The following is a 23152-nucleotide window of genomic DNA, read 5'->3' as shown; positions in this document are numbered from 1 at the left end:
TAAAAGTGAATCTAACATCTAGCTGTTGCTACTTTGTTTTTACCATGTTGTCAAACAACCAATTTCAACCAAACATTTTAATGAAAGTGTAAATAACACTTTAATGTCTTAGAAACCAATTCAGAATATTCTGGGTGGAGAAAAATAGGCAGGCAATGAAACTAACCCCAAGTTGTTCCAAGAACACAACTCCTACCTACATCCATCTAGAAACAACAGGTGTTACAAAAAAAAAATCTAATTTAATTACATAATTTTGTTCAGTAGTTTAATACAGTGGAATCCCTTAGAATTGCATATGTTTTGTTTTTTAATTATTATTTACACTAAAATTCAAATATGTGGGAATGAAACTCACTAGAAGACAAAACCAGAAAACAGAGACAATATTTGTGGCACTTGTCAACTTTTAAAAATTTGTTGATGGTTATTTTTTTGCTCATGTTCAATGTTCACTTTTTTTTAAAGATTTTATTTATTTATCTTTAGAGGGGAAGGGAAGGAGAGAAGTATCAATGTATGGTTGCCTCTTGTGAGTCCCCTGCTGGGAACTGGCCTGCAACCCAGGCATGTGCCCTGACTGGGAATCGAACCGCGATCGTATGGTTCGCAGGCCCTCGCTCAATTCAATGTTCACTTTTGAGTTTGCACTTTTATATTTTTTTATTAAAAGCAAACACTCAAAATATAAACTCAGGACCACTATTATCCCCCCACAGAGCCACCACAAAGAAAGTAAGTGGAAGAATTTACTACAAAATAATAGTGATTATCTCTTGACTGGAAAAGAGTTTTATGCACACAGTTATCGTTAATCAAAAAGGATGAATTACTAACAAGAGTTAGAAAATCTAGAAATAAAAAGGGAGTCTAAGCATAAAATTAAAACAATTACAACAAAACCCTTACTGCTTTACAAAAAGTACCCATGAGAGCCAGGCTCTTGACCTCTGTCAGCCTGCTGTTACGGGCTCGCTTTCTTCCCTGCTAATCTGTGTTCTTTGTAGGGTTAAGGAGAGCAAACCAAATCAGGAAGAGGGACCTGCCTGGGATTCTGAAACTTTGCTTCCTCCCTGGCCCTTTCATGCCAGTCAGTGGAAGGAGGGAGGAGATGAAAACCCAACAGTTAACTTTACAGGAAAGGGTTTATCCTTTCGATTTCTGTTCTGTACTTCCCTACCTGACTCAAAACTGCTTGCCTGCAGTATCTGGCTCAGATTTCCATCGCCCAAAGAGAGCAGCGGGTACCGGGAGGAATCAGAAGCAGGAGAGCTGAGAAGGGAGAGCGAGGACAGCTGAGACCTTGTCCCTGTTTGCAGTGTCGGAGATACGTAAGTTTGCTTTTAGACCTTATCTTCTGTGCATAAGTTCATTAACTAACAACAACAACAACAACAATGAGGCGTGCTTCAACCCACATCCCGCCTCAAGGGTGCAGGTTCCGCACCGCAGTCCAGAAAGCAGCTGGCAGGTGGGGGGGTGGGGGGGGGAGGAGGTGTAACCTGCGCGGCTATATGCTCTGGGAAGATCAGTGTGTCAGTTTGGATCCCAGGCTGCTGAAAGGCGACAGCGGGCACACTTTGTCCCTGGGATGTGCTGCTCCTTCTTGGGTGTCCACCCAGGGTTGCACAAAGAGCCCTACATGGGTGAAGGAGGAGTGCATCCTGCACCACCTGCTTGGAGGGGCTGAAGTCCTTTCTGTGGCTGAGGAACAGAACCTGGCCTCCTCCTCAGGGAGGTACTGGTTGGACGCCCTTCCCCCATCTCCCTCCTCCCCACCTCAGACATTTTCCCTTTAGGACAGTGGAAAAACAGAGAGAAAAAATGATCTTCAATGTACAATTAAATACTAAAACATTCTTTATTGTATTAACCATTTCTCATACTCCAAAGGTTCTATAAAGTGGTATTTAGATGAAATTAATTCATTCGGAAGTATTTTATTCAACTGTTAAAAATAACTATAAGATCTAAGCCTTTTTTTATCCTGCAGTTTCCAAATGTGTGGTCCCTATTAAACAAATTACCTCAATTACTTTTGTTTTTAGGTTCAGTTGTTTCTGTTTCCTTTGCAAAAATAACAATATTTCTCAGTTTGTTTTAACTTCCACACACTAGCAACAGGAAAGTGGGAGGAGGAAAGGGAGCAAGCAGGGGCGGAAAACAACTGGGGACTTGTGCTTGGACACACTGACCTGAGGGGCCTGGGGCAGGAATGCTGACTCGTCAACTTTCTTTTGCCTGCAGCTTGGTCTTGAGCTTAAACCCCTCAACTTCTGACTCAACATGGTCTCTGAGGAGTGGAGTGGTAAGGGCGTCTGTAGCCAGACGGTCTGGGCTTCAGGCTTCAGTTGTGGCTTTAGTTCTGGGAAAGCCCAGCTTCTCCATTTGGAACAGAGGTAGCTGTGAGGTGACAGCCTTACAGCATGTCACACAGCCAGGACAGCTGCAAGTGGAGTGGAAAAGACAGATGCACGGAGAGATGAGAAATTAGGGTCTTCTGACTCTTTGGGGGGGGGGGTATTGGAGGCAGTTCCATCATCCATGAGGTCAGTGTTCTTAATTATAATTTGCATAGGATAGACTTATCACTGGTTCTCAACCTTGGCTCCACATTACATTAGATTTGCCCCCTATATTTTTTTACCATTATCATTGTCATTATTATTATTATTAATTATTATTATTAAATCAAGAGTAGACTTGACTAAGAGAGCTCCGATTGCCTTTATTTGTTGGATGGAGAGAAAAAAAGAGAGCCAGAATGAAATGGGCTGCCTAAAGATTTTTACCTCATTCCCACTTCCAGTTTCACACTTACAAGCTGGAAAGTAAGCACGTTAACTCTGGGTGTTGGCTGTAAGTTACTGCTCGGGCTCAAGCTTGCCGCTGGGGCAGATTCTTTCACAGTATGTTCTGAAAGTTGGGAAATACCATCTTCTCAGCACTTCCTGGAAAATGAGTAGTTCTTTCTTCTCCCTAATAAAATCCTACAGCAGCTGTGTTCAGGAGTTCACAGACCCACTGGAGAGCAGAGTTTGCTCTGGGTCTTTTCACATGGATATTTTTTAAAATGTATTTTTAAATTATAGTTGACATATTATGTCATTTTTAGTTGGTGTACCTGTCTGGCACTATACAGAGTTATTCTCATATTATTGACTATATGCTGCACTTTGCATCCCTATGACTATTTTTATAATTGGAACTTTGTACTTTTTAACCCCCTTCACCTTATTTGTTCAACCCCCAGCCCCTCCCATCTGACAATCAGCAGTTTGTCTCTGCATCTATGAGTTTGTTTTGTTTGTTTATTTATTTTGGTTTTTAGATTCCATTTAATACCATAATGATTTCATATGGTATATGGTCTTCTCTGACATACTTCATTTAGCATAATACCTTCTAGGTACATTCATGCTGTTGCAAATGGTAAGATTTCATTTTTTAAAAGATTTTATTTATTTGTTTTTAGAGAGGAGAAGGGAGGGTGAAAGGGAGAGAGAGAAAAACATCAATGTGTGGTTGCCTCTTACACGCCCCCTCCACCCACAGGGACCTGGCCTGCAACCCAGGCTTGGGCCCTGACTGGGAATTGAACTGGTGAGTCTTTGGTTCACAGTCTGGCACTCAGTCTACTGAGCCACACCAGCCAGGACAAGATTTCATTTTTTATGGCCATGGAGTGTGCTAATATTCCACTGTATATATGTACCACATTTTCTTCATCCATTTGTATATTGTTGAACATTTAAATTGCTTCCATATCTAGACTATTGTAATTAATGCTGCAATGAATGTAGGAGTGAATGTATCATTTTGTTTCTTTCTTTTTCCATTAAAATTTGCATTCACTATAATTCTGTATTAGTTACAGATGTGTGGCATAGTGGTTAGTGCATACATCTTTTTGAATTTGCATTTTTGACTTCTTTAGATAAATACCTAGAAGTAGGACTGCCGAGTCACATGGTGGTTCTACTTTTAATATTGTAAGGAATCTCCGTACTGTTTTCCATAGTGGCTGCACCTGTTTCCAGTCACACCAACAGAGCACAGGGGTTCATTTTCCTCCACATTCTTGCCAAGATTTAGTCTTCATCGTCTTTTTGATGATAGCCATTCTGACAGGTGTGAGGTGATAGCTCATTGTGGTTTTTATTTGCATTTCCCTGATGACTAGTGATGATGAGCATCATTTCATATATCTGTTGGCCATATCAATAGCTTCTCTGGAAAAATGTTTACCCAGGCCCTATGACCATTTTTTAATTGGATTATTTGTTTTTTGATATTGAGTTGTATGAGTTCTTCATATATTTTGGATATCAACCTCTTACCAGATATATCATTTGCAAATATCTCCTCCCATTTAGTAGGTTGCTTTTTTGTTCTGTTGATGGTTTCCTTTGTCCTGTAAAAACTTTTTAGTTTGATCTAGTCCCATTTGTTTGTTCAACGCTTTTGTTGTCTTTACCTTAGGATAAATGTTCTCCCCAAATATTGCTAAGATCAATTTCAAAGAGTTTATTTCCTATGTGTTCTTCTAGTAGTTTTATGGTTTCAGGACTTATATTTAAGAATTTAATTTATTTTGAGTTTATCTTTTATATGGTATAATAGTGTTCTAACTTCATTTTTTGTATGTATCTGTCCACTTTCTAAACATCACTTATTGAAAAAGGTTTATTCCATTGTACATTTTGACTCTTTTTTCATAGATGAGTCAAACATATAAGTGTGGGCTTATTTCTGTTTTTTTTATATAATCTGTGTATCTGTTTTTATGTTAGTTCCATACTATTTGATTACTACTTCCTTGTAGTATAGTTTAAATCAAACAACATGATACCTCTAACTTTGTGTTTCTTTCTCAAGATGGCTTTGGCAATTCAGAGTCTTTTGTGGTTCCATATAAATTTTAGGAGTATTTCATCTAGTTAGGTGAAAAATACCACTGGTATTTTGATAAGAATTGCATTGAATCTGTAGATTGCTTTGGTCATCTGGTCATTTTAGCAATATTATTTCTTCCATTCTATGAGCACTGTATGTCCTTCAAATTATTTGTATCCTCTTCAATTTCTGTCCTCAATATTTTATAGTTTTCAGAGTATAGGTCTTTTATTTCTTTGGTGAAAATTTTTCCTAGGTATTTTACTTCTTTTGATGCAATTGTAAATGCAATTGTTTTCTTAATTTCACTTTCTGATTGCTTGTTATTGTTATATAAAAATGCAATTGATTTCAGAATATTAATTTTGTATTCTGCTACTCAGTGAATTAATTCATTAGTGTTAATAGTTTTTTGTGGATTCTTTAAGTTTTCCTATATATTGTATCAAGTCACCTGCATACAGGACAACATGGATATTTTTGAATACTTACATAGAAGGTAAAGAATTCAGAGATACTCTTGTTATTGCTAACTGAATCTCATGAATATATACATTTTATTCCCTTAAAATATACATCTTCTTTATTTTGATGCACATTTCTATTTTGAAAAACAAAAGTGATCTCCCAGCGATTCAATTTTGTTTCAAAAGAAATGATTTTTGTACTCTGTGGACAAAAGGATTTCGATGACTTCTCACAAAAGAGAAAAATCAAAAGCTATTTCCCTTTTGGAACCCCAAATCTACTCAGTCTCTCGAATATCATAGATGATTCTACAGGGACTATGTTTCATTGATCAGTCATATGTCAAACAGAATTGTCAATTTAAAATATCAGGTTTTGATTAATACTAGTCATACTCATCACTAGCTCAGTAGCTGTTCCCAACAACTAGGACCACGAGACAGACAAGATGCATGAAATCTCTGGGTAAAATTCATGGCTTATGTTTCTGGGGTCATTCTAATGCCAGCTCCTCTCTCAGCATCAGCCTCGTTGCCCCCTTTGCAGCTGGTTAAGTCTTAGGTTTAGTGAGAGGATGTTCTCATGAGGTGACGGCCTTGCTTCTCAGTGAGGTTGACCCTCACATTGGTTAGGCCCTCTCTAGTGCATTATAAGAATTGGCTGCCCAATGCCAACAATAACATTCAATCTGAGATGCTCATGGCACTGGGAGCAGCTTGGCCCTTGCAGAGAGTCACTGTAAGGGCAGAACCAAAAATAGATGAATTTTTCATTGTGGGGCTTAGCTGATGCCTACTGTGACAGAAACAAAGCAGAAAACGCACATGGCCTAAGGCGATGGATGCTTTGTATAACACTGCCTGGAGAGTCATGGTATCATCTTTTTTCAAGTGGGATGTTCTTCCAGGTTGGCAGGTTGCCATGGCATCTGGATCCAACATGAGAGCCCCCATTTGTCTGGTGGAAAACATCAATGAGCAGCTATCAGTGAATCAGGAAGCTCTGCAGATTCTTGACCAGATTTCTCAGCCAGTAGTGGTCGTGGCCATTGTGGGACTGTATCGCACAGGCAAATCCTACTTGATGAACTGTCTTGCAGGACAGGACCATGGTGAGTGCTGTCCTCAGGCAGGGGACATCCTTTTTTTTTACTCAGTATCACAGTTCATTAGTTTTCTTTTCTGATTACACAAAGAGAGGACTAAACTTCTCAATAAACCAATCTTCTAATTCTAATTCTCACCACGAAATTATAGATTTATTGTATTTTGTTACCTTATTCTTTGTTTTATTCAGTTAAGGAAAATCTCTCCTACTAATGTGCAGATTCCTACCTTATTCTACCTGGGCCAGCACTGTAATCTCTCAGTTGTGTCTCTTCTCTTTCATGGCGTGTTTTGCTTTCTCTATGGAATATTTCCATCAACATATAAAGATGTTCAAGTACCTATCATGATGTTAAAATTTTATGTGAGTGCACATTCCACTGTGGCCACTATCTTCCACCAACCAGCCACCATTTTTTAAAATCACTTTGACTGGACAAAATATTATCTCAATTTCTTTATTTCCTTTTGTTGTTTTTTTCTTTAGCTGCCTCTTTTGTCCAGTGCTATCTGGTTTTGACTTGGCCCTTTTTTTAAAGTGCTTTTATTTTGGTTATCAGAAACCTCCATTATGGCTGGTTCACGGATGCCTCTTGCCTCCATCTTGAGCACTTGCTGGGTATCATTCTCACAGTTAACATTCATTTTCTCATTGATGTAGATGACACACACAGTAGGCCATTCTTACAAAACAGAGAAAGCACCATCCTATATTCTCAAGTTCTTACATGCCAACAAGTTTGACTTTGCAATCCCTTGGCTGCTTAGATTATCTGTTGTCACTGTGGGTTGGGTCTCTCCTTCCATTTAGGTTTCCCTCTGGGCTCTACGGTGCAGTCTGAAACCAAGGGCATCTGGATGTGGTGTATGCCCCATCCCTCCAAGCCTAACCACACTCTGGTCCTTCTGGACACCGAGGGCCTGGGTGATGTGGAAAAGGTAAGGCAGAGAGTTGCAGATAAATTGTTTTTAATCTGGATATTCTCCTAATGAACTCTTTAATTTAACTGCTTCATCCATATGTGGATCCTCAAAAATCCAACTGCATGTCAGGCAAATTTTTGTTTGTTTGAATCTTACTTCTAGGTAAGGTGTCATGGTACACTGAGTAAAATTTTCTTTTATTTCTTGGCACTTAGTTAATAACTTGATTCAATGTAGTGAATAATCACTGAGCACCATATTCTCAGATCTCTAGATTAGTACTTGTAGATACTAGTGACCAAAGTAAAAGTCCTTCCCTCAAAGAGTCTGCAGTCCTATGGTGAAGTCCGTCAAGTACTCACAGAGCATTCTGGAAGACTTTGAGACACCCCTGAAGGCACTGCTTCTATGAAAGCATGCATTTGTTCTACAACACCATTTTAAGAAGGGTTTTGATATTGTAGTTTTACACTAATTGGTAAAGTGAATTATTTCTCCTTTTCTGCTTTCATTTGAGACTTATTTGAAAATAGTACCTAAATTTCTACAACTCTCTATTTCTACCCAAAGAAAAGTTAGAAACTTTGTGTTTGTTTTTAGATATCCAACAGTGTTCTTGCTGCCTAAATAAACTATTGTTTGTCATAAGTGTAATTATAATAATTATAATTAATTACAATGTAATTATTATAATTTTAAAATGTCTTTTTATTTATTTTTATTATTTAATTATATTTTATCGATTTCATTATTACAGTTGTCCCGATTTCTCCCCATTTGCCCCTCTCCACCTAGCATTTGTACTTCCTCAGGCCATTCCTCCACCATTGTTCATGTCCATGGGTCATGTGTATAAGTTCTCTGGCTACTCTCTTTCCTATACTGGACTTTACATCCCCATGACAATTCTGTAACTACCTATTTGTATTTCTTAATCCTCTCACCTCTTCACCCATCCCCTACACCTCCTCTCATCTAAAACCCTGACAATATCCATGATTCTGTTTCTCTTCTTATTTGCTTTGTTTCTTAGATTCAGTTGTTCATGGGTATGTATTTATTGCCATTTTATTATTCATAGTTTTGATTTTCTTTTACTTACATAAGTCCCTTTAACAATATAATAGTGGTTTGGTGATGATGAACTCTTTTAGTTTTTTTCTTGTCTGGGAAACTCTTTATCTGCCCTTCGATTCTAAATGGTAGCTTTGTTGGGTGGAGCAATCTTAGCTGTAGGGCCTGCTATTCATCACTTTGAATGTTTTTTTTGCCAATCTCTTCTTGCCAGCAAAGTTTCTTTTGAGAAATCAGCTGGCAGTTTTATGGGAACTCCCTTACAGGTAACTCACTGCTTTTCTCTTGCCCAGTGATTCTCTCTTTATTTTTAAACTTTGGCATTTTAATTATGATGTGTCTTGCTATGGGCCTCTTTGCATCCATCTTGTTTGGGACTCTCTGTGCTTCCTAGAATTGCATGTCTATTTCCTTCACCAAACTAAGAGTTTTCTTTCACATTTTTGCAAATATTTTCAATTTCTTGTTCTTTCTCTTTTCCTTCTGGCGCTTCTATGATGTGAATATTGGAATTCTTGAAGTTGTCCCAGAAGCTGCTTATAATATCGTCATTTTTTTTCATTCTTTTCTCTTCTTGTTGTTCTGCTTGCTTCTTTTTGCTTCCTAATATTCCAGATCATTGATTTGATTTTCAGCTCCTTGCACTCTACTATTACTTCTCTGTAAATTAGTCTTTTTTAATTACTGTAAACTTCATTTCTGACTAGATCTTTTTCATGCTGTTCAGGTCCTCACTAAGTTCCTTGAGCATCCTCAGATCAGTGTTTTCTTTTTTTGTTTTTTCATAAATTACTTTATTCTTGTTCAATTAGTTGTCTGCATTTTCTCCCCCCCACTCCCCCCACCCCCTCCAAATGTCCCTCCTTCCCTTTCTTCCACCTTCCTTCTTGGTTTTGTCTATGTATCCTTTATAGTAGTTCCTGAAAACCCTTCTCCCCACAGTCCCCTCCCCCCTCCTCTCTGGCTATTGTTAGATTGTTCTTAATTTCAACATCTCTGGTTATATTTTTTTGCTTTCTTCTTTTGTTGATTATGTTTTTAAATTGAAGTTTGGGAAGATAAACTAACCAATTGATGTTTCCTTCTAAAAATTTCTTATTACATCTTCTAGACATTTTTAACTTTGCTAATGAACCAATTTAGACACTATTTATAAAAGAAAAAACTCTGTAGTATGTCATTATATAGACACTGCTGTATGTTATACAAACAAATAAGCACAACCTTTAAAATCCTTCATGTGGTTGCAGTAGACTCACTGTGCGCCCTTAACTTCTCGCCTACCATGTGTTCCAGCCAAATCAAGTAACTCTATTAAAAAAAACAAACCCTGTATTCTGTCATATCTACTTTTGCTTCTCAGGGTCTTTCTACCTGCGGTTAACCTTCATTTCTTCAGGTTCACATTCTACCACATCTTTAATTTTCAGCCAAGATGCTGAGGAAGGCTTCAGTTTATATACAAGTTTCCAATTTTCAGATCTTAGTTCTTCCTGAAGGACTTGTAAATTTTAATTTAATATTGTAGCTACAGGTTCTAGTGCTTATATACAGTATTAAAATGTAATTTCTTACAGATATTATCTTTGTTGCATTTATTGTTATTGATGTGGATCACAGCTTTGAAAGAGTGATCTGGAAATAATATTTTTATTTTAAACTGCTTTTTAAATTTAACAGCAGTGGAAATATTCAGTAGTTTCCCATAAACATTTGTTGATAATCTCTCCAGTTGTGTTACTTATGGTATATTTTATATAGCCCATGACCAACAAATATATTTGGAAAGAATATGTGCTAACACCCTTCATTAAACTTAATTGTACAATAGGTACTGCATTAAGTTTTTCTATGCTATTTTATTTCATCCATTGAATAAAAAGGAAGCCCTGTATGATAAAATCCTTTTATCTATTAAAAAAATTACAGTCACAAAAAATGCCGTTGTAATTGTCAAAGCTGATATCTTCATCTATGTCTGTTTTCAAACTTACTTCTTTGCATGGTAAGTATGTTAGCTGGAATAAAAATGAAAGGCTGGTAGAATTAGTGTCTGAGTGAATTTCCACATGTAAACTCCTAGCTGTCTGGCCCTAACGTCCTTCCTAGGGTGACCCTAAGAATGACTTGTGGATTTTTGCCCTGGCTGTGCTTCTGAGCAGCGTGTTTGTCTACAACAGCATGGGCACCATCAACCACCAGGCCCTGGAGCAGCTGCAGTATCCTTCCAGGGACCACTCCACCATGGGTCCTGGGGTCTGGGGGAATGGAGATCCAGTCAGCTTCTCCTTCCCTTGCACTGAGTTGCCTTTGGTGGACCAGAAGGAACCAGAGCCAAAGAGTTTTACCATATATTTTTTCTCTTAGAGAAATGTGGGAATTGTGGATGGGAAGTTCCTTTTCCTTAACCAGGTCCTAGTTATGTGACCGAGCTGACAGAACTCATCAGGGCAAAGTCCTCCCCTACACCAGATGGAGTAGATGATTCCATGGAGTTTGTGAGTTTCTTTCCAGACTTTATCTGGACTGTACGGGATTTCACCCTGGAGCTGAAGTTGAACGGTTGCCCTATTACAGAAGATGAGTACCTGGAGAATGCCTTGAAGCTGGTTCCAGGTAACAGAGCATGACTGGGCAGTGGATGGTCCAGTACAGGGTGGGAGGTGCTACACACTGTCTGTCATCTCTGGAGTTGCCCTTGTGTTTTAGACTACATGAAATCTGTAGAAATGGTGGCTAGGAGATGGGTCGAAAGGCCCTAGGGACTGGAACTTAAGTTCACTTAAAAAAAGTAAAGCCTAAGTGTAGTAAAATTATTCATAGTCAATTTGTTCTTTACATAATTTTTTATTTAACATCTGATTATAACCTAGAATACAGTTGTGCTAAAACTGCCTAAAGACCAGACACTTATGTTTATTACTTTAGCTCCTGTTTTTCCCTTGAGGAAAACAACTGATCAGATAGTTATATACAAAACTTCATGGAAAAGTCTATCAAATGAATCTTTCACATAATTAGACATTATTCTTCTAAAATAGGCATATAACTTTCTAATGTTTTTATATATTGTCTATAAAAATGATTTTATGTTCTAATAAACCTGAAGAAGTTTATTTTGTCTTTTTAATCTGTGCATTTTTCATATTTTTATAATTATCAGAAAATACATTTTAATTTCTATATCTTAGCATTTTTCTTTTTTAAAAATAAATTAATTTTTCAAATAAACTTTACAGTCAACATTATTTTGTACTGTTTTTAAGTGTATAGCATGATGGTTAGATATTACATACTTTACAAAGTAATCCTCCTAATTTCTCAAGTACCTACCTGTCATCATACACAGTTATTACAATATTAACTATATTCCTTATGCTGTACTTTACATCCTCATGACTATTTAGTAACTACCAATTTGTGTTTGTTAATCTCTTTATCTTTTTCACCCAGCCCTCCCAAACTCCCCTCCTCTGTCAGCCATCAGTCTGTTTTCTGTATCTATGAATCTGTTTCTATTTTGTTTATTTATTTTGTTCATTGAATTCCACATAGAAGTTAAACCATATGAGATTTGTCTTTCTTTAATGTATTTCTCTGAGCATAATATTCTCTAGGTTGTCCACACTGTCACAAATGGTAAGAGTTCACTCTTTCTTATGGTTATGTAATATTCCATTGTTCATATGTACCATCTTGTCTTTATCTACTTGTCTATTTTGGGGCATTACCATGCCTTGGCTATTATAAATAATGCTACAATGAACATAGCAGTACATATATATATTCTTTCGAATTACTGTGTTAGATTTGTTTGGATATATACCCAGAAGTGAAGTTGCAGTGCCATAAGGTAGTTCTATTTTTAATTTTTGGAGGAACCTCCTTGCTGTTTTCTGTAGTGGCTGCACAAATCTGTATTGCCATCAACAGTGTGCTATGGTTCCCTTTTCTCCACATCCTCAACAAACAAAATATTTGTTGTTTTGTTGATGAGGGCCATCTGGACAGGTGTGGAGTGATATCTTATTGTGGCTTTAATTTTCATTTCCCTGGTGATTAGTGATGTTGAGCATGTTTTTATATGTCTTTTGGCTGTCTGTATGTTCCCTTTGGAGAACCATCTATTCTGGTTCTCTGCTCACTTTCTAATTGTTTTTGTTTGTTTTTATGCTGGGTTGTGTGGGTTTTTTTTTTATATATTTGGGATATTAATCCCTCATTGGTTGTATTTTGACCAATATGTTCATTCATTCAATAGGTGTGTTTTTATTTTGTTGATGGTTTTCTTTGCTGTGCAAAAAAAATTTAGTTTGATGTAGCCTCATTATGTTCTTATTTCCATTGCTGGCAGAGATACATCAGAAAAAATGTTGCTAAAAGAAATGCCTGAGATTTTACTGCCTACGGTTTCTTATAGGGGTTTTATGGTTTTGAGTCTTAACAGTTAAGTCTTTAATCTATTTCAAGTTTATTCTTGTATATGAAATGAGTTGGTGTAGTTTCATTTTTACATGCGTTTGTCCAATTTTTCCGACACAATTTATTGAATACATTTTCTTTACCCCATTGTGTTATTTTGCCTCCTTTGGCATATGCTAATTGATCAAATTAGTATTGGTTTGCTTCTGGCCTTTCCATTCTGTTATACTGATCTATGTGTCTGTTTTTATTCCAGCACCATGCTATTTTGATAACTACAGGAATGTAGTATATTTTGATATCAGGTAGCATAATACCTCCAACTTTGTTCTTCTTTTTCAGGATTTCTGTGGCTATTTGGGGTCTTTTTGGTTCTATATAAATTTTTGGATTACTTATTCTTGTGCTGTGACAAACACCATTGGTATTTTGATGGAGATGGCATTGAATCTCTAGTTTTCTGTGGGAAATATGGGCATTATTACAGTGATTTTTTTCTATTTATATTACAGGTTTTTTTAAATTCCCACATATTTATCCATGCTATGATTTCAAACATAATAAATAATTTGGGGGGGGGTATGTATGTACATGATGAAACCTTGAAAGAAATATCAATTCTGATTTATCCATTCTTTTCTTCATGTTTCTACTTTTGCTTTCTCAAAAAGTGAGGAATTGGCTAGTCAGAAGAGCAGCACTGTCAAACCAGTGCAGTTCTCTACCTTTAAGACTTGAGAGATTAGTGGTGACATCTTCAAATGACATTTTAGTTATATTTACTCCTCAGAGGTTTGGGTTTAAAAAAAAACTAATGGTGTATACATTATTTGTTGGCATCTAAACAGTTTTCCTTAAATAATCTGGCTGTTATTCCTACTATTTTTTCATTGTCTTGCTTGTGGCTCTTCATTTTGGTCCCACAGCTCTGTTTCCACATGGAATTGAGCAGATTTACATTCAACTTATTTTTCATCAGTCATTCATCTATTAATCAACATAGACAACACAGTGTTCTAACATTTTAGGTCTGATAGCAGCAATAGATATTTTTACCATGTTTGATATATTCTAGAATTTCTCCCCAGAGCTGTATCGTTGGTAAACTTGATGTTAAAGAAGCATTGGATATCTATGTGCTGAAGGAGATGTAAACTGAAGCTATACACATAGACTATGGCAAAGATACAAAAATCTGTCATGATAATCTTTAGGTCCCTTGTCATCACTCAGACTGTTTCTACCATAATTTCTGTTTTTTTGTTTTGTCTTCAGGCAGGAATGCTAAAGCTCAAATATCCAATCTTCCCAGAGAGTGCATCCTGCATTTCTTTCCAAAAAGGAAGTGTTTTGTCTTTGACCGGCCTACCTGTGACAAACAGCTCTTAGCCAATATTGAAAATGTTGCAAAACACCAACTGGATCCTCAGTTTCAGAGACAAACAAACAATTTCTGTTCCTATATCCTCATCCAGTCAAGAACCAAAACCCTAAGAGAGGGAATCCTGGTCACCGGGAAACGTGAGTCTCCTTTTCACACTCTGTGAAGTCTAATATTTGTTGAATATATATCATATGATGTGTTCTTCAGGATTTCTGTTTGACTCTATGTCAAATTTATGGATTTACAGATATTTTTACTCCATGAAAACAAGCGTATATTTATCACCCTTTGGGGGGTTTATTAATTCTTCTTCAAAATGACAGACATTATAAGTAACATCTACAACATACATATCACTAGAGGATTTTTTGTGAAAAAATCCTCTTGTGGTAATAAACCACTAACTGGGTATTAAATAGAATATAGTGTTTCCTCAAAGGAATTTCTTTATAATGAGCATGATTTGCAAGGAGAATACAAAAGATATTTTGGCAGTTTAGAGTGGTCCAATAATGAATATTATCTCATATATCTCTGAAAATTTACTGGAAACTTTAGAATTAGAAATAAATATAATCACATTTACTCTGATCCATATATCTACCTATGTAAACAATTTGCTTCTAACATTGCTAGTGGGATGTTATGTTTTCCAGATATCCTTTAGTATGTTAGATGAAGGTAGATGTTGAAAATTTTTTTATCCTGAGATGAGGATATGTTTATTGATTTATGAGAGAGAGGAACGTCGACAGAAGAGAGACACATCAATCAGTTGTCTCCCATGTGTGCCATGACTGGGGATCAAATCCACAACCCAGTATGTACCCAGCCCGGGAATCGAACTTGCAACTATTTGATGCATGGGATAATACTCCAATCAAGTGAACCTCCTGGCTAGGGACACATTGGATTTTTTCAGTCTTGTGGCATGAGGAGCCATAAGAGTTAAGAGGCAGTGGGATAATGGTGTTACCAGAAGAAATAGGTTCTTCTCTGGTGTCATGGGAAAAGAATTCCAGGGACCCTCATGTAGGAAAAGTTTTTAAGCCATAGTGGTAGGATGTATGAAAGTGAAAGTGAAAGTAAACTCTCAGAGACACAGAGGGTGGGCAGTACAGAGAGCAGTTACTTGCCTGAAGTCTTTGTTAGCTTCTCTATATTTTCTTGGGTTTGGAAAAGAGCAGGCTTTCTTTCAAACTATGTGAATCTCTTTCTTGAATTTTCCTGGGCTTGTGCTTGTGCCCTCCTCCTATCAAATCTCTTTTCTGGCATTTCCCAGGCTGCGCCCTTAGGCTTTTATGCTCACCATTTGGGCTCCTATTGCACATGTCTCATACTTCTGCTTGGTCATTTGGCATCTACTATGCATGCACTCAGTAAAAGGGATTCCCTGTATGCCTTTTTCTGCCTCCTCTGTTAGACTTTCCTGGGGGACTGAAAAACTGTCTTTCCTGCCTACTTGGATTTTTTGTTTTGTTTGGCAAAATGATGTCAGTTACTCCAATGTTGGTCACTCAGTGGGGTGACTGTAAAGCTGTGTTTTCCTTTTTAATCAGGCTTAGTCAGATGTCTAGTTCCCTTTGCTCCCTCCTCTCTTGATAATATCTAACTAACTGCCTATTGTAATAGTGTAACTGTGTAGAAGGAGACAGTGTGTGTGTGTGTGCACGAGAGAGAGACTTTTAGAGATGTAGTCTCAGAAACTTGACCTTGTTGAGTGATAACTTGATAAATTTCTGGGCTTATTAGGGCTGCAGACTCTAGTGGTGACTTATGTGGATGCCATCAACAGTGGAGCAGTGCCTTGTTTGGAGAATGCGGTGACAACTCTGGCCCAGATCGAGAACTCAGCGGCCGTGCAGAAGGCAGCCGACCACTACAGCGAGCAGATGGCCCAGCGAGTGAGGTTCCCCACAGACACACTCCAGGAGCTGCTGGACCTGCACGCGGCCTGTGAGAGGGAAGCCATTGCGATCTTCATGGAGAAGTCCTTCAAGGATGAAAAGCAGGAGTTCCAGAAGAAGCTTGCGGTACTTTGTTATAGTACTTGTTTACCTTTTTTGGCCATTCCCTTTGAAGAATGATGCCTGTAAGTGCTTTTAATGACTCCATTTTTTCCTCTCTCACTCATGGATCAAGTAGTTTTTTTCCTGCCTCACATGGAATTTTCAGGCTAGTGAGTAAATCAAACCTTGGAATTCCTGTTTTATTCTATGTCTCTCCAATAGAATGCTTTTCTCATGAGGACCAGAGCTAGACTTCCTTCTGCCAGATTCTTTGGAATTTTATCTCCTTTGTTCCTTTCTTCTGGTGACATCCCTCTATGCTTCCCTTGTAGAAAATCATAAAGGATAAGAAGGATGGTTTCATGCTGCAGAATGAAGAGGAATCTGTTAAGTACTGCCAGGCTACCCTTGATCAGCTTTCAGTGGCCCTCATGGAAAGTATTTCAGCAGGAACTTTCTCTGTTCCTGGGGGTCACAAGCTCTACTTGGAAGCAAAGGAAAAGATTGAAGGGGACTACTGCAAAGTGCCCAGGAAAGGAGTGAAGGTGAGGAATATATGAGTATGGGGATCCTACAAAGTCAGGAGGGTCTCTTGAAAGTCTGAGGGCACAGTCCCTGTTGTGGGTAGTATGAGAGTGTGGGGATATTACAGCTGTTTTAGTCTTTAAGTCCTATTAGTTGCCTTTCTTCTTAAGTAGAGTAGAAATATTAAATCTCAAATGAGTGTGGACTTCTGAATTCTGCAACAGGCAGCACAGAAATTATTCATCTCTTCATTCAGCAACTGGACATTTAATGTGCCAAATATTGGTGATTTACAACTTCAAGTCTGACTCTTTGGCTTTAAAGCTGATAAAAGTAAGAAAGGAAGCCCATAGATAAAGTAAGAAAGGGAGCCAATAGATAATTAATTACATAGTGTAATAATACTAAAAAGCAATAATGATACTTATAGTAGTATCTTTTAAATGTAATTCTTCAGATAGAATGAAGAAACATCTACACATTTTGTGAACATTTTATACATCTGAACTGAGAGGCAGAGACAGGTTAAAATGACTTGCCTAAAGTTACAAGCAGCAAGTGGCAGAGGAGAGGAGCAGTGTTAACTAGGGATATTTCACCCTGGTGAAACAAATATAAATAAAAAAGCACCAGAGAAAAAAAACCATGGGTCTGTAGAACTGACCATGGTTTCCACTGGCTGGAACCTAGAGTGTGGGAAGGAAGGAGCACTAGGAGAGAGACAGGAGGGAGAGAGGAGGCAGGGGGTATGGAGAACCTGTTGCATTATTTTTCGCAGTGGAAATCGAAGTTCTTTGGTCCTTCTTGTTTCCTAGGCGAACGAGGTCCTCCAGAAATTCCTGCAGTCACAAATGGCCATAGAGAAATCCATTCTGCAGGCAGACAAAGCACTCACAGATGGGGAGAAGGCCATGGCAGGTATGGGGCAAGGCAGGTTCCTGCAGTGTCCTCGACAGGTGTGAAAACAACACTTTCCCAAAACAAGGAGCTCTTTTCCTCTGTGGAACAGATTCTCCAAAATCTGATAACATTCAGGGAACATCAGCCAGTCAGGCCTTTCCCATGACATTCTGAGCTGTGCTGTTGATGGTGTAGTCAGGGGGACTGGTTTAGAGATTTCCCACCTCTCCTCTGGTTTGGTTTGGTCTCTGAGCTCAGGAGGGTAGAGATCAGACCTCACCTAATTTTCTTGCCTCTCTCAAACCTCCCTGGGCAGAGGAGCGGGCCAGGAAGGAGGCTGCTGAGAAGGAGCAGGAGCTGATGAAACAGAAACTGCAGGAGCAGCAGCAACAGATGGAGGCCCAGAAGAAGAGTATGGAGGAGAACATAGCCCAACTGAAGGAGAAGCTGGAGCGAGACAGAGAGAACATGATAAGAGAGCAGAATATGATGTTGGAGCATAAACTGAAAGTAAGTCCTGCCTTGGCCTCAGTAATGCTCGATGGTCATTGTACTCAGGTGGGATGGAGAAGATTACAGCAAGACCATGGAAGGAAGCACATTTTCTGCTTATGGTTTATTAAAACCTTGAATCTTTCCCCTGGTCTCTGTCATTGTTAAAATGTCTTTGTCTCTATTGTGTTCATACACCCTGGTGTGTCAGGACAAGGAGGTGGCTTGCTGAGTCATTGGAGAATATAAATAGGGTTTTAGGTGTTGTTTTGTGGTATTTTCATTTTCATTCTTCTTCTTCTTCCCTTCAACATTTCATGTGATAGTGGTTCGGTAGTGATAAACTCCTTTATCTTTTTTCTTGTTTGGGAATGTCTTTATCTACCCTTCAATTCTAAATGGTAGCTTTGTTGGGTAGAGTAATCTTGGTTATAAGTGCTTATTTTTTATGTTTTTGAATATTTCTTGCCAATCCTTTCTAGCCTGTAAAGGTTTTTTTGAGAAATCAGCTGACAGTTTTATGGGAATACCCTGTAGATAATTATCTGCTTTTCTGTTGCTGGTTTTAAGATTCTCTCTTTATCTTTAAACTCTGGCATTTCAATTATGATGTGCCTTGGAGTGGGTCTTTTTGTATCCATCTTGTTTGGGACTCTCTTTGCTTCTTGGACTTGCGTATCTATTTTCTTCACTAAATTGGGGAAGTTTTTAAAAATTACTTTTTAAAATAGATTTCTAGTTTCTTACTCTTTCTCTTCTCCTTCTGGCACCCCTATGATGTGAATGTTGGCATGCTTGAAGTTGTCCCAGAGGCTCCTTACACTGTCCTAATTCTTATGGATTCTTTTTGCCTTCCTGATCACTTGTTTTGTGTTTCCTTATGTTCCAAATTGCTGATTTGATTCTTGGCTGCATCCAATCTACTGTTGATTCCTTGTAAATTGTTCTTTATTTCAATTAGTGTATACTTAGTTTCTGACTGGATCTTTTTTATCCTGTTGAGGTCCTCACTAAATTACTCAATCATCCTTATAACCAGTGTTATTGAATTCTGCCTCAAGCAGATTGCTTATCTCTGTTTTGTTTAGTTCTTTTTCTGGAGTTTTATTTTGTTCTTTCACTGGGCCATGTTTCTTTGTTACTCATTTTGGTACTCTTCCTGTGTTTGTTTCTATGTATTTGGTGGAACTACTCTGGTTTCCAGGCTTGTGGCTTAATGTAGTAGGTGTCCTTTATGGTCCAGTCACACAGCTTTGCTATCACTCAAACTGGGAACTCAAGGTGCACCCACATTGTAGGCTGTGTATACTGTCCTCTTGTAGTTGGGCATTGATTGCTGTTGGCATGTCCAAAGTCAGCCAGTGCCTGTGTTCTGTCTGTGGTCACACAGCATAAGCTATAAAGTGATCTGCAAATAGCCTGCCATTGATGCTGACTTGAAGGTCCCCCAGAGAGACTGAGCTACAAATCAAGGCTGGCTTCTACTAGTGCCAGGCCTGGGACAACTTAGTGAGCAGTAGGTGGCTTGCTGAAGCCAGATGTTGCTTGTTTGAGAGAATTTAGAAAAATATGAAGCATAGGCCAAGGCAAGACATTCATATGGAAAAAACACTGGAAACATCTTGAGTGGGCCTGAAAGCTTGATGGGGTAGAACCTCATGGAATCACTAGGGTATGGCAAACAGTGTGAACCCTGTTGATGGAGTATCAGATATGATGCCTGCCTGCTGGCTTTGTGCCTGTATTGGTGGGGGGCTCAAAAAGAAACAATGACCTCTGCTAGGACTTCTGTCTTGGAGAAAGCTGTCCTCCAGTTTCTCTCCATATTTGTCTGATGCCTTTCAATCTTCTGTCCTCATGCTGGAGTTCAGAGGTAGTGAGTTTGAGTAAGTCTGTGTGTGGACCCTTTAAGAAGAACTGCCTGGAATTCCAGTAGTTTCTGTCTCCCAAATCCTCATTCTCTGCTGGCTTTATAGCCAGAAGTTATGGAGAATTATCTTCCTGGCACTGGAACCCTGTGCTGGGGGGCCTCGTGTGGGGCTAAGACTCCTTGCTCCTGAGATATCCCTCCAAATTTTTACCTGCCACATGTAGGTTTGGGGCCAGTTCATATCGCACCTCCATTGCTTCTGCCATCTTGACATGGGTTTTTAAAAAAAATTCCATAGTTGTAGGACTTCCATTCAGCTCAATTTCTGACCATTATTAATGATAGTTGTTCTATAGTTGGTTGTTCTACCTATAGTTTAGTTGTGATTTTGATGTGGTTTTGCAAGGAGGCAAGTTGTGTTTATTTACATTGCCATATTGACCTGAAGTTCTTGGGGTATTTTTAAATGATCTTACATGGCCTGATTAAACAGTTTCAAAGATTTTATTTATTTATTTTTAGAGAGAGGGGAAGGGAAGGAGAAAGAGAGGGAGAGAAACAGCAATGGGTGGTTGCTTCTTGTGTACCTCCTACTGGGGACCTGACCCACAACCTGGGCATGTGTGGTGATTGGGAATTGAACTGGTGACCCTTTGGTTCTCAGGCCAGCACTCAATCCACTGAGCCACACCAGCCAGGGCATAAACATCTATTTCAAATACATGTATTTATTATAACCAGCAAGTGGTTTGCTTTACCACGATCATTGCCAATTATCAAGAACCCTACTACCACCCAAAGACCCTAAGGTAGATATCTATGCTAATAATAAGCTATCAGAAATGACCATACTTCAAAACACAGGGAAATGACAGCTTTTAAACTTTCTGCATTTTCCCCAGGCATGGACAGTTTACCCAAGTTACTCTATGGCAAAGGAAGCATTCCTGATTTCTAGCTGGACATGATTATAATAGAGTTCTAGAATGAAGTACAAGTTCTGATTATATTTACATTTTGGGTAACCATGTTATTCCAAGTGGGACTGAGAATTAGTGTCAGCACATCAAGGCTACTTCTCAACTGGTATTATTTGTCTGGAACATATTACATTTGTACTCTGGCCAGGCTTAGCATCACTGCAAAACCCTATTGATGTGTGAATATTTGTAAGGCTGTGAACTATGCTCTTTTTCAATGTTTAGGCCCAAGACATAATATATTCCTTATTGTAGAATTTTCCTTGGTTGTGTAAAAGATAACAATTTTAACAGTGAAAGAAAAATATTTTATATATTTAAGAACAAATTTTTAAATACTAAATTTAATACTTGAAAAAATAAAAATTTAAAAAGGTTTACTTCTCTCAAATTTTTTGTTTCAGATTCAAGAAGAACTGCTTAAAGATGGATTTAGAAAGAAATCTGAAGAGATGAATGCAGAGATAAATCATTTGAAAAATATGATCGATGCTACTCAAAATGATACTCCCTGGATTGGACAAGCCATAGCTAGAATTGGCACTGAACTCGGTTCAATATTGCTGGCTCCTGCTACACTTGTTGGCAGTGTTGTGAGAGGCATAGGCTCGCTATTTAAGAAGAAATAGTTCTCCTTTCAATTAAATTTTGAATGTAGATACATGTTCTGGCTTGTTTTTTGGTCTGTGTTCTATTTTATTTGATTCGTGTCAGTTTTAAACATAAAAAGTGCCTACTAGAGGATATCAATGCTTAGCTCACATTAGATAGAATAAATGCACATACACTTTGATATGACATGTTTACTGTATGAAATACACGTATTTCAACTCATATGAATGTGCTTACAAATAATCCATTGCGTCATTACTTTAAGTGACTCAAGGTTGGAAACTACTTATGTATTCATCTATGGAAATTAGTAATATAAATTTGGCATGTGTGTATACTGGAATACCATGCATCCAGTAAATAAATTTAGAGTGCAGCTCTATTTTTATAATTATACAGCAATCTTGAAAATATATCATGAAGGGCAAAAATGAGATACACAGGTGTGTATGATGTGTTTACTGGAAATGAGTGTAATCGCTGGGTGCAATCACACATATGTACACACTCACTATGTCTGGGAGCTCTTCTTAGAAGCTGGTGATACAGTTCCTACGCAGGAGAACTGGATGGAATCAGGGGTGAACAAGTCACATGCTTTTCCTTTTATACTCTTTCCTTTGAATACTGTAAAGAAAACTTGCATTACCATTTCCTAAATAAATAACAAAAGGTAAAGTGTAACACTAATAACAAAAAAAGAATGTAAAAAATGACTACTAGATGATGAAAGTGCTCATTACTTCTAGAAATGACATCAGCCTGTACGATGAAGGGTCTCAGATTAAGATCAAACTATAGAAAGTATAAAGTTTGCATCCTAATATTGCTTTCATGTAGGCCTGTTCTGAATCCCTTATATTTGCTTCAGAACTGAGATATACACTTCCTTGTCTTTCTTTGAAATCTCAGCCAGAGTGGCCTCTACTTCCTATCTTTGAATTACACTTTCAAGGCATTAGAAGCAAATTACCAGACATAAGAATATGCACTGGGGAGGGGATCCCATCATCACTAAAAGTGCTGTGGTGGCCTCTCTGCTGCAGGCAAGAGCCAGAAGGGACATGTGCCATTGCAGGACTGGATGCTCCTGCTAGTGCGGGGGGTGACAAATCTTTACGCATGGAGGCCAGGTGTTGCCACTTACATATCAGAAGCCAAGTTCATACAATAGTAATGAGCATCGTGGTTTATCTTAGCTCAGGCTGCTATTAAAAGTTATCATATAGTGCATGGCTTGAAAACAAATATCTATTTATTCTAGTTCTGGAGGCTTTTATTTTGAGATCAGTGTGCCAGTGCTGGAGGGGTTTGGTAAGGGCGCTCCTCCTGCTTTACAGAGGGCTGCTTCCTTCCTGTGTTTTCACATGGTGGAAAGGGTGGGAGGAGCTCTCATTATTTTTCATTATAATGAGGGAAGTAATCAGACTCATGAGGGACCCAATTTCATTATCTAATTGTCTCCCAAGATTCACAAGTAAATACAATCA

General features: G+C 38.2%; 1 protein-coding gene across 2 annotated transcripts; it reads left to right on the top strand.

The window, feature by feature from the left end:
• The first annotated feature begins 1058 nt into the window (after positions 1-1058).
• LOC118986508 (guanylate-binding protein 6-like) lies at positions 1059-21713 on the top strand. Of its 2 annotated transcripts, none has more exons than XM_037045451.1 (11): positions 1059-1331; positions 6272-6475; positions 7282-7409; positions 10578-10687; positions 10888-11084; positions 14166-14411; positions 16027-16307; positions 16616-16828; positions 17624-17726; positions 18025-18221; positions 21458-21713. In XM_037045451.1, exons 2-11 carry the CDS (start codon positions 6286-6288, stop codon positions 21677-21679), a joined length of 1887 nt encoding a protein of 628 aa, XP_036901346.1. In that variant the 5' UTR covers positions 1059-1331; positions 6272-6285; the 3' UTR covers positions 21680-21713. The 2 variants fall into 2 exon arrangements, with proteins under 2 accessions (XP_036901346.1, XP_036901345.1); XM_037045450.1 differs by having other exon boundaries at positions 1063-1331; positions 18025-18218; positions 21455-21713.
• The last annotated feature ends 1439 nt before the right edge of the window (positions 21714-23152 follow it).

The sequence above is a fragment of the Sturnira hondurensis genome, unplaced genomic scaffold (assembly GCF_014824575.4).
Source record: "Sturnira hondurensis isolate 20B ecotype Veracruz unplaced genomic scaffold, ASM1482457v3 Scaffold0004322, whole genome shotgun sequence".
In the NCBI taxonomy this organism is placed as follows: domain Eukaryota; kingdom Metazoa; phylum Chordata; class Mammalia; order Chiroptera; family Phyllostomidae; genus Sturnira; species Sturnira hondurensis.
Note: the sequence above shows the minus strand (reverse complement) of the source record. Positions and strands in the feature narration are given on the sequence as shown.

What these genes read in the sequence shown, in the direction of transcription:
- LOC118986508 (XM_037045451.1), top strand. Translation starts at nt 6,286, where the DNA reads ATGGCATCTGGATCCAACATGAGAGCCCCCATTTGTCTGGTGGAAAAC. An exon ending in CAGGCCCTGGAGCAGCTGCA is followed by an intron (nt 10,688 to 10,887) that starts GTATCCTTCCAG and finishes ACCAGGTCCTAG; the next exon opens with TTATGTGACCGAGCTGACAG. An exon ending in AGTTCCAGAAGAAGCTTGCG is followed by an intron (nt 16,308 to 16,615) that starts GTACTTTGTTAT and finishes CTTCCCTTGTAG; the next exon opens with AAAATCATAAAGGATAAGAA.